Here is an 11,796-nt window from a genome sequence, read left to right as displayed (position 1 = left end):
TACATAAAAAAGATCATACACCATGACCAAGTTGGATTCATCCCAGGGGCACAAGGATGGTTCAACATACGCAAATCAATCAATGTGATACACCACATCAACAAAAGAAAAGATAAAAACCACATGATCATCACAATAGATGCAGAAAAAAATCTGATAAAATTCAACATCTATTCATGATAAAAACCCTTAAAAAGTGGAATAGAGGGAATATATCTCAAATAATAAAAGCTATTTATGACAAACCCACAGCCAATATAATACTCAATGGTGAAATACTGATAATCCGTCCCCCTAAAATCTGGAATAAGACAAAGGATGCCCACTTTCACCACTTTTCTTCAACACAGTATTGGAAATCTTAGCCATAGCAATCAGACAAGCAAAAAAAAAGTAGTCAAATTGGCAGGGAAGAGGTAAAATTGTCATTATATGCAGATGACAGCACACTATATATAGAAAACCCTGAAGACTCCATTCAAACACTACTATAACTGATAAATGAATTCAGCAAGGTTGCGGGATACAAGTTTAACATACAGAAATTGGTTGTATTTCTTTACACTAACAATGAAACATCAGAAAGGAGATGTAAACAAACAATTTTTTTTTAAATTTATTTTATTTATTTTTGGCTGTATTGGGTCTTTCTTGCTGTGTGTGGGCTTTCTCTAGTTGCGGCAGGCAGGAGCCACTCTTCGTTGTGGTACGCAAGCTTCTCATTGAGGTGGCAGAGCACGGGCTCTAGGTGCGTGGGCTTCAGTAGTTGTGGCGCGCAGACTCAGTAGCTGTGGCTCACGGGCTCTAGAGTGCAGGCTCAGCAGTTGTGGCACACGGGCTTAGTTGCTCCGCAGCATGTGGGATCTTCCCGGACCGGGACACAAACCTGTGTCCCCTGCATCGGCAGGCAGACTCTCAACCACTGCGCCACAAGGGAAGCCCTATATATATATTTTAAATAAATTTATTTATTTATTCATTTTTGGCTGCGTTGGGTCTTTGCTGCTGCACGTGGGCTTTCACTAGTTGTAGTGAGGGGGGTACTCTTCGTTCCGGTGCATGGGCTTCCTATTGTGGTGGCTCCTCTTTGTTGCAGCGCATGGGCTCTAGGCGCATGGGCTTCAGTAGTTGCAGCAGATGGGCTCAGCAGTTGTGGCTGACGGGCTCTAGAGTGCAGGCTCAGTAGTTGTGGCACATGGGCTTAGCTGCTCCACAGCATGTGGGATCTTCCTGGACCAGGCCTCAAACCCATGTCTCCTGCATTGGCAGATGGATTCTTAACCACTGCGCCACCAGGGAAGTCCTAGATGCACTTATATTGTGGACGTCCCGTTCCATCCCTACTTTGCTGAGAAACTTTACACGCATGGATGTTTAATTTTGTCTAATGCTTTTTTTTTGGGCATCTACTGAGATGCTATTGTTTTTCCTTGTTATTGTAGTAACATGGTGAGCTACATTGATTTTTTTTTTTAGTTAAGCAAAGAACACCTTATTTCTGCTACACATAACAGCATACTGCCCTAAGAAACAACTACTACTATTTTTTTCTTATTGAAATACAGCTGATTTTCAGTGTTGTGTTAGTTACTGCTGTACAGCAAGGTGATTCAATTATACATACATACATATATGTATGTATATACACATTAAAAAATTTTTTTTCCATTGTGATTTACCATAGGATATTGAATATAGTTCTCTGTGCTACATAGTAGGACCTTGTTGTTTATCTATTCTACATATAAAAGCTTACATCTGCCGACCCCAACCTCCCACTCCATCCCTCCCCCACTACTACTATTTTAGCTTCAGCATTAATATGTGCATTTACAAATATAGGTCATCCTGTATATCAAAAAATACGCCAGTAATCCCTGCTCCCTGAAGAAAACAATGCTGTAGATAGATTATCAGTCAGTCAGCTGAGGATTATGTCATTATCTAGTCTTTGTTCTTAAGAATCAGTAGGTTCTCTGCTGTTTGCCAGATTCTTTCTCTTGGGGAACCTGCCAGCGTAACCTGACCCTATTCAGGGTTTCTTAAACATCTCAATTTCTCTCTATTCTCTCTATTGAATGTTGCCATTGATTAAAATCCACATCTCATTGATTTTTGAATGTTAAACCAACCCTTCCTTGGTCATGACTTTTTACTTTTGATTGGATTCAATTTGCTAAAATTTTATTAAAAACTTTGGCATCTACGTTCAAGAGGAATATTGGTCTGTAGTTTTCTCTTAATGTCGTTCTACTTTTGAATCATGCTGGTGCTGATCTCACAGAATGAGCTGGGGAGTGTTTCCCCCTGTTCTATTAAGGAAGAATTTGTGTATAATTGGTATTATTTCATTCTTCAATATCTGGTGTAACTCATCAGGGAAGCCATCTGAGCCTGGAGTTTTCTGAGCAAGTTTTCAACTACAGATTAAATTTCTTTGATTTAGGGCTATTCGGGTTCTCCATTCTTCTTGAGCCAGCTTCAGTGGTGTCTCACAAGGAACTTGTCCATTTCATACACCCTGCAGAATTTTCTGGTTTCAAGCTCTTTGTGATATTCTCTTATCCTTTTAATATCTGTAGAATCTGTAGTAACGGCACCTCCCTCATTCCTGATATTACTTTTTTCTTCTTCCTTTATTTTTTCTTCATCAGTCTAGCTAGAGTGTCCATCTTATTTATCTTCTCAAAGAACAAGCTTCTGCTTTCACTGAGTGCCTACTACAAATGCCTGGTCGTATGTGAGATACCAGGTGGAAAGAGATGAATTAGTGTCCTTTACATAAATCCGCTATTTTATTCTTTTTTAGAAAGTCCTCTGCTTTTTATTTCTGAATTTTTTTTTTTTTTTGGTGGTACGCAGGCCTCTCACTGTTGTGGCCTCTCCCGTTGTGGAGTACAGGCTCTGGACACGCAGGCTCAGCGGCCATGGCTCACGGGCCTAGTTGTGGCTTGTGGGCTCTAGAGCACAGGCTCAGTAGTTGTGGCGCACGGGCTTAGCTGCTCCGTGGCATGTGGTATCTTCCCGGACCAGGGCTCGAACCCATGTCCCCTGCATTGGCAGGCGGACTCTCAACCACTGCGCCACCAGGGAAGTCCCAAATCAATCATCTTACAGGTGCCACACAGCTCGACTGGGGCACACGCACCCCTGGGATATATTAATACAATGACAAGCAAGAAACGCATGCCCCCTCCAGAGGCTCCCTGGTGGCTGAAACACATTGTTGAAAGTTACCCCTTCAGATGCTGGGACCATGTTCTCCTCCCTCTGCCTTTAGGGTCCTCCACAGGCCACTCTGAAGAACACTGACGAAGCACGGATGGGCGCGATGTGTGGACCTCAGGATAAAGGGCCTCCGTGGAGCTCCACCTGGAAACTGGCTGCTCCTGCCCACGGGTGAGTTCGAGGCCCTCTCTGCTTCTGTAGACAGACGTCTCTCTTTTGCCGGCACTGCCCAAGCGCTGCTCTGAACAGGGTGCCCCCCGTGCCCAGCACAGCTCCCACATCTGTACTCAGCGCCCACAGGAAGCCTGGTGACGACAGGCTGGCGGCGTGCACTGGCTCCACCTGCAGGCCACCTCGGGACATGACCGGCTTGTGTGCAAACGTCAAGTGGGTTCTGGGCAGCAACAAAACTCCTTTCTGCGGCAAAACACGCTGTCTCCACTTAGGAACTAGGGACAGGAAGCCACTTGGTGCAGCAGGAAGACAGTTTTGTTCCACTCTTTAAGGCATGGTTGACGCTGGGCACAATCTCCAGGGGTGGGGATGGGGGTAGAGCACGTCTCTCCTCAACATCCTCCAACCGGCCGCTCTCACAGGCCACAGGGTCCGCCTTTCATAGGATATACTCCACCTCAGCCAAGTTCCCCTCACAACATAAATCCCAAGAGCCCCTCACCCCATTCTGCACGGGCAACTGGTCCATGATGGGTTTTTATTTACTGATGATAACTCAAGGAACCCACAAGCGGTAGAGAGGGACACACTCCCAGGGTTTGCACACCAGCTCCTCTGCTGACTCCAGGGGCTGGCTGCCCAGGCCTCACCTTCTCCTTCTCCGGATAAGAGCTCAGCCTCCCGGAGCGCAAGTCCCGGTCCCAGCATCGGCTAGCTGGCCTCTGGCACTTCACTGCCCTCTCTCAGCCTCAGTTTCCTCCTATGTAAAATGGGACTGCAGCCCTACCTCATTCGGTTCTTAGGACTCAGTGTGCTAAGAGGCACAGCACCAGGGGGAACATGGGTGGATGCTGATGTAGTGGATGTAAGGGCTCGGGGTGGGAGGGGACGGGATGTTCTTTGTACAGATCAGTGGTTCTCAAAGTGTGGTCCCTGGGCGTCAGCACGTCCCGGGAACCTGTGAGAGATACAAGTTCTCAGGCCCCTTGCCACACCAATGGAAGCAGAAATGCTGGGCCCCGCTAGTCCTTGCTGACCGCCCTCCAGGTGATGCCTGTCTCAGAAAAGATGGCCCACGTGAGTAATTTTTAAGATTAGGACTTTCTGATCCACAGTGCTGACTCATCCTCTGGAGGGAGAAGAGAACAAAAGCTTATCGGAGAAAATGTGATCCCTGCTTTAGAATGGAACCCTGCTCCCAGCTCCAATGCCAGCTCTCACTGGGGCTGTACGACGCTTTCACGCCAGTTCCCCGTTGAGCCAACAACCGTGAGGCAGTCAGTGAGCCTGATAAGTGGGTTTTATCCCCATTTTACAACAGAAGAAACCAAGGCTCAGAGACTCCACCCAAAAGTGGCAGCCATTTGTCAGGCACCAACCATGGCGAGAGACCAGGACCAAGACCTGGGCCACCATTTCTATTCCACAGGCAGACCCCCGTCACCTGCAAAGCACCAGATTTCAAACTGGACTCAATTCCACCCCTACGCTTACTGCTTTAGAATCTATTTTTTAAATGCAATTTTAGGGGTTTTGGTAATCGCCTTAAATGGAGAAAAACATTATGCAGCATTCACTTGATATTAGCCAAACTACAAGAAGTATCAATTGATTTAAAAAAAAAAATTTATGTACCTTGCCTTAGAAGTGATTTCTGGATAAAATTTTCTAGAGCTTATAATTCCATCCACGATGTGATCTAATATTGCCTATTTCTAAAGCATTTTACATAACTTTGCTGTACACCTGAAACTAACATAACATTGTAAATCAAGTATACTCCAATAAAATTTTTTTTAAAAAGGCATTGTACAGTTTAAATAATGCTCTTGCATACTTTCTCTTACTGCACTCCACAGTAACTCTAAGTTAGAACTTACACATTATCTCCATTTTCCAGATGAGAAAACAGAGGCTCAGGGAGGTCATAGGAGTTAAGTAGCAGAATCATCTGCTTACCATTTACTGACCTTCAGAGTGTGAAGCCTAGATCTGCCCTCCACCCCTGTGCTAACCGAGGTGTTCACTCATCGGCCCCTTGGATTTCCTAAGGACAGGGCAGCTCGGCGAGACTCTGGCTGCACCTGGCGCACGCAGACCTACTCGGAGTGTGGCGGGGGCGGGTCGAAGGGAGGGACACGGGCGCAGGCAGCATGGGTCTCACAGGTACGTTTATTCATGCCCAAGGGCAGCGGCACTGCTGCAAGTCAACCCGATGTCCCACGTTCCCACAACACAGCCAGACCGACGTCCCATCCAAGGAGAGCTTGTTAATGATGACCACGAGCAGGCTCAGGACTGGAAGCTTTTCAAAGAGAAGCACGACACAGATACAATTTAGGAGGAAAGGAACAAGCAGACTGTGGTTCATTATATAGGTATGTACTGACAAGCCAGAAGATGCAAAGGACAACTTTCAACATGATGGAGCACATGGAGGGTTATTTCTATACGGATGTACATGGAGGGTCTGTGGAATCAACAGGGGCATGCAGCTCACGTGCAGGCGCAAAGAGCAAGCGGCATGGAAATGTCTTCTCCCCAAGGTCAAGGGCCAGTCCTAAGTTTGCACAGGAATCAGATGCCTAGAGTTTCACTGTCCTTTGGAAGCGAAGTGAAGGAACGCCCAGCACTAGGGCACAAATTTATGTGGTTCTTGCTTTCAAAACACGCTCTACAGGGCAGCCCACTGGCACAGCTAACTCCTCCTGCCTACTGGTGACACCAGCTAGCTCCGATCAGTTCATTTCACTCCTGGAAGCTGTACTTGGCCCAAGGGGTGAGCAACGGTTTTTAACACACAGACTGTAGGGGGCGGAACTTCAGAGTCCGCTTCCAGCAGGCCAGCGCTCTCCACGTTCTGAAGTGCTCCTACTGCCTCTGCGTGCTTAGTGAACCACGCAGCAGCTTCAATTCACAACAGGGATATACCTTGTCCCAAAAAGGTACGATGGGGTTTTTTCATTCCCCATCCATTTTAAGAAGCAGAAATCTTACCTTTCAAGGCTTTACTTCTTTTATCTAAAATAAATGGAAAGAAAAATTGGTCATGTCAATGCTTTACAAAAATGCCTTTAGTCGACTCACTGTCGAAATCATCATTTGGCTGAAAAGTTCAGAGCTTAGGCAAAGCTATTAAATGAAGCTTTCAGAAAATAGGAATTCCTATAGTGTCTCAAAGCCAAGAAGTGGTAAAAATTCTACCACAGATGTTCTCTCAACAGTTAAATAGCCCTTCAGAATCTGCAGGACTCTTCACTCTCTACCAGATCCTAACCTCCAGTCTTGCAGTTTAAAGTTTCTCCTTTCTTTTCTCTTTTTAACCAATCGCTCATTCATACACAGTTGGGCCTCATCTCTGCTTCACTGAGAACCAAATGGTTACTCTGCCCCTATTTTTATTAAGAAAATATTTAAACATTCAGATCAATGGAAAAGGTACAGTAATACACTGCATACCATGACACTTCATCCCTAAATATTTTAACCTGCATCTCTGAAAACAGGATATCTCCTATGCATTCTAAATACCATTGCCACACCTAAGAAAATTAACAATTCCGATATCAAGGTCTTGTTCAAATTTCTTATCGCTGACATAGCTCTTACACTCCCCACATTTTAACAAAGGACCACCAGGGGTTCGGATGTTCACTCCTAGTTAAGAACCACAGTTTCTTTACAATATGAATTGTGATTCCTCTTGAAAGTAATTTTCTTCTTGACCTCCAATGAATCAAACACAAAGAAACTTACCAGCACTCCTGATTTTATAAACGATAAAAGCCATCAGCCCCATTCCTGCCCAAATCTCCTGGTAAACTTGGGTATAGTAGGGCTTCATGGGGACCCAAACATTCTTAATAAGGCTTTGAAGCATCTGAAAAGGAACACAGTGATAAATATTACCATGACTATTGTTTTAAACCTAACTGGTAAGAGGTTTCCATTTATTAAGTTTGACCCTATTTCCCAAACTATTCAACAGGGAGCAGCCCCTATGCCAGACCTGCTACCCGAAGCCATTCCAACATCTACATGGGGACTCCTGCTCTCAACAGCTTTCCAAGCTCCACTCACCTCTCACCATCCCCTGACCTTGGCCATCCGGGCACTCCTCACTTCACATTCCTCCAGCCTCAGAGCTCTCCCAGCCCGTGCTGTACCGCACTGTCATCAATGGTCCCCCTCTCCGAAGGCTATCGTCCACGAATGCCCCCAAATTATGCCAAGAATTACACACTTTTGAAGAAACTAGCATACCTGCATCACCATGTTAAGAACTGTTGGCGTTCAAAGCTGGGGAAGAACATGGTCAAGGCATGGTGATTTCCCTGTGACACTAACACCCAGGCTTGGGCTCACGTTCATCAGCTGTATCTCAGTCCTTCTTTTGTTTTGTTTGAATCTCAGCTGTATTGAGGCATAACTGACATATAAAACTGTAAGTCATTTACGGTGTACACCATGGTGGTGACTTGATACATGTGCACGATGTGTAGGGACTTGCCCTGTCTAGGTGATTAACACATCCATCACCTCACTTTTTTTGGAGAGAACTTTCAGTTCTCTAAAGAGCCAGAGCATCTGGGAGAACAGTGTCCTTGGTAGAGGCAGCTCACGGGCCAAGACCCAAGGTCAGAACATGCTCAGAGTGGGAGGAACAGCGAGAAGGCCACTGTGGTCACTCAGATTCAAATCCTGGCTCTGTCACTTTCCAGCTAACTTAAACTGCCTCGGTTTCCTCATCTCTAAAACAGCACCCGCCTCAGAGGGCTGTTACGAAGATGGAGGGGTTGCTCTGTGCCAATTGCAGTATCTGCTGTCCTACAGCAAGTGCTTGTTACATGAAGTGTCATGGCTGGGCTAGTGGACAGAAGATGGCCAGGTCATACAGCGCCTTGCAGGCCACAGCAAAGAGCGCAGCTTTTATTCTCAGAATGTCATGCAAATTTAACAGCATTCACGAAGTGCTTTACTTGCTTATCTCCTGCACTACTTGGACATATCTGGCTGGACACAGTTGCCTGAGACCACACAGCTGAATCTGTAAGTCACCCAGCTGGATCTGCTCCTCATTACTGAGAATCTGCTCTGAGGACTGGCTTCCAGCTCTTCCAAAGAGAGAACATACCCAGGCTGAGACCCAGGCCTGAAGGGTAGCCAGCCCCGAGTGACCCAGGAAGACGTGGCTGTGTCCTCCTCCTGGAACCCCTTGCAGACGTGTCTGCCCTCACACTTCCTGTCTTCAGGCAGTACCGGGATGCTCTGCCAGAGCATAACGTTCCAAGAAACCCACAGCCCTGCCCTGAAAAGGCAGACGAGAAGATCCAAACAGGATGTGGAGGAAGCCTCTGGAAGCCCTGGACAGGAGGAGTTCAGAGGCACTGAGCAAATTCCTCTCCTCCCTGTGCCCAGCACTGACTGGGAAGGAAGACCGATGGGGTCGGAAGCCTGCGAATCCTAGGTTCCTACACCAGTTCAGCCTGTTTTGCCCTCGATCCTGGCAATGTCTTGAAGCTGTCATTTCAGAGGTTTCCCTTTCTGTGAAACAGGGATAGCTCCACCTGCCCCACTGGGCTCTCAAAGTAAAGGACCCCAACCTACTGCCTGGTGTGGAATACAAACTCAGTAAATGATCGCAGCAAGAGCAGAAAGAATTTCTGCAGATGCCCAGCTGACTACAACAGTACTAAGCTCCTGAGATTCTACGAGGAAGGCCTTAAGAAGCTGAGGGCAAGGCCCAGGTCAGGTAGGGGCCTTAGAGCAAGGCCAGAAGAGGATCTAGAAGGAAAAGAGCAAAGCAAACTAGGAGGGTGTAAAGGAGGTAAGAAGGGGCCAAAGAAACTTCTGTTATCTCCATATTTTGCTCGGGGCCCAGACCCCTGGTGTTGTCTCCTCACCTAGAATTACCCAAGAGTGCTTCAGGGTAGGTACACGGCAAATGCTTACCTCTCACCCCGCCTTTGGCCCAAGGCTGACATATCTGGCTGGACAAGCGACATGTTCCCAATGTTTACAAAATGAGGCCCCCTACTTTTTCTGCCTGAGTTCACTCTATCTAGCATCGTCTCCCAGCTGTGTGAGTTTTATTAGTGCCCATTCCTTCAAAGACCCATCCTATTCAAAGGCCAAGTGGGTGTCGGTTGTGTCCGTTTAAGTCTGCAAAGTGGTTGGTATGTTACATTAACAGCAAACTATCACCTGACCTTACACTGGAAACAGGAAACGTCTGACCCGTTGAGCCTCAGACCGGGCTTCACAGGCTGAGGTCCGTACAATTGCAATAACCTCCGATCCCGTTTTGGTCCCCGTTTCCCCCTCTCCCAAAGCCCTGTCATACGTACAGTGTAGCTCCGAGAACAGTGTGCTTGCAAGGAAACTTGAGGTGTAAAGGAGAGAAGAGAGTAAACGTGGGGAAGGAGCTCTCGGCTTGGATCCTGACTCCATCACTAACCTGCCCTGTAAGCTCGGTTAGGTGGTTGAACCTCTCACGGCCAAAGGAAAAGGCGTAGCGCGGCCTCGACTAATAACAGCTAACCCCAGGACGACCTCCCTTTACAGTTTGGGGGACCCAAGTAAAAAGTGCGCGTGGGCAGGTAGAAGAGTTGGACCTCAAGGTCAGCGGGGATGGAGGTGTGGCCGCGGTGGGACCGGGGAGGCTCCCACCCGCTGCGGAGGCCACTCCGGGCCCCAGGTCCTCGCCGCCCGCGATCCGGCCCCTCACCGTACCGGCTACCCCGCGCCGAGCGCCGACCCCAGCCCCGCTCTCACCTCGGCGAAAGACTAGCGCCTCAGCCAGCCCCAACTCAAAGCTGACGACTCGGAAAGGTCACTGAGCGCGCAGGCGCCGCGCGGGGCCTGCCGGGAAGGCGGAAGGAGCGGCGTCGCCCTAGACCAGCGCTCCTCCGCCGGCCGCGCCTGCGCACCACAGCGCCCCCAGCGGCCGCCCGGGTTCGGCCGCCTGGAGGGTTGGGGGAGGGAACGTGTGTGTGTGTGTGTGTGTGTGTGTGTGTGTGTGTGTGTGTGTGTGTGTGTGTGTGTGTGTGTGTGTGTGTGTGTGTGTGTGTGTGTGTGTGTGTGTGTGTGTGTGTGTGTGTGTGTGTGTGTGTGTGTGTGTGTGTGTGTGTGTGTGTGTGTGTGTCAATCACGTGACTTAACCATTCGTATTTGCCTGGGAGTGGGACTTTCAGTGCTGAAACTGAGAAGGTCTTGGACAAAACCGACGAGTCGGTCTACCCGAAAAAGGGAATCTTTACTTGTGTTAAACGCAGAAAAGTTGCCTCTCCCGTCTCTGATTTTCTTGCCATCTCTGTGTTAACATGTTTCGCTCTGCATATTTTATGCATCAATTCTGTGCATCGTAATTCTACTAAACAGACAATCTAAAGACTCCACAGGGGTGCAAGACACTGGACCTAAAAGACGCAGGCTTTAAAAATAACCATGCTTGGGACCTCCTGGTGGTTCAGTGGGTAAGACTCTGTGCTCCCAATGCAGGGGGCCGAGGTTCGATCCCTGGTCCTGGAACTAGATCCCACGTGCATACCACAACTAAGAGTCCACATGCCACAACTAAGGGTTCGCATTGCCACAACTAAAAGATCCTGCATGCCGCAACTAAACATGCCACAACGAAGATCCCAAAACTAAGACCCGTGCAGCCAAAATAAATATTAAAAAATAAATAAAAATAACCATGCTTAATATGTGCAAGAAATTAAAAAACAAGACTGAAAATCTCAGCAGAAAACTGGAAACTGTAAAAAGTTAAACAAAAGAAAGCCACTTAGCTGACTTGAAAAAGAGCCCAATAGAAGTTGGATTGATTTAGCAACAGATTAGACAGTTGAAGAATTACTGAATTGGAGGCTGGGTTAGAAGAAACCATTCAGGAACACAGACAAAAGAGAAAGCAACAGCAAGAAAGTCTATCATAGGTGTAACTGGTGTCTTAGTATAACTGCCAATCTAGAATTCCACGCGTGAGGAAATTAGCATTCAGAACAGAAGGCAAAATGACATTTTGGGCCAACTAAGAACTGAGGGAATAATCACCAGTAGGCCTGCAGATTAAAAAAAAAAAAATCAACGTTCATTATTCACGCAGAAGGAAAGTGAGCTCAGAAGGAAGGATGGGGAGGGTGAAAGGAAGAGCAACAGACTTGGTCCTACTTCGAAGTGAAAGCTTAGGATCAAATGAAGCTGCATGCAAAACTTGGAAAACTTAGGGTAGTGATGCTCAAAGTGTGGTCTCGGGGTACCCAAGGCCCCCGAGGGCCGAAACTATTGTTTGTAATAATGGTAAGATGTTACTCGTCTTTTTCACTAGAGTTCTCTCACAAGTGTATGGTGGAGTTTCCCAGAGGCTGTGTGGCTTGTGATGCCACAACA

General features: G+C 47.3%; 1 protein-coding gene across 2 annotated transcripts; it reads right to left on the bottom strand.

Annotated features, from left to right (window-relative positions):
- Positions 1-5,555: 5,555 nt before the first annotated feature.
- On the bottom strand, positions 5,556-10,269 carry ATP5MJ (ATP synthase membrane subunit j). 2 transcript variants are annotated; one of them, XM_082649620.1, is made up of 5 exons: positions 10,177-10,262; positions 7,666-7,831; positions 7,159-7,282; positions 6,400-6,423; positions 5,556-5,707 (listed from the first exon to the last, which is right to left on the bottom strand). In XM_082649620.1, exons 2-5 carry the CDS (start codon positions 7,675-7,677, stop codon positions 5,673-5,675), a joined length of 195 nt encoding a protein of 64 aa, XP_082505746.1. In that variant the 5' UTR covers positions 7,678-7,831; positions 10,177-10,262; the 3' UTR covers positions 5,556-5,672. The 2 variants fall into 2 exon arrangements, with proteins under 2 accessions (XP_082505746.1, XP_082505747.1); XM_082649621.1 differs by lacking the exon at positions 7,666-7,831 and having other exon boundaries at positions 10,177-10,269.
- Positions 10,270-11,796: the final 1,527 nt, after the last annotated feature.

The sequence above is a fragment of the Grampus griseus genome (assembly GCF_964374135.1).
Source record: "Grampus griseus genome assembly, chromosome: 2".
NCBI lineage: Eukaryota > Metazoa > Chordata > Mammalia > Artiodactyla > Delphinidae > Grampus > Grampus griseus.
The sequence above is the reverse complement of the archived record's forward strand: the minus strand, read 5'-3'. Positions and strand labels throughout refer to the sequence as shown.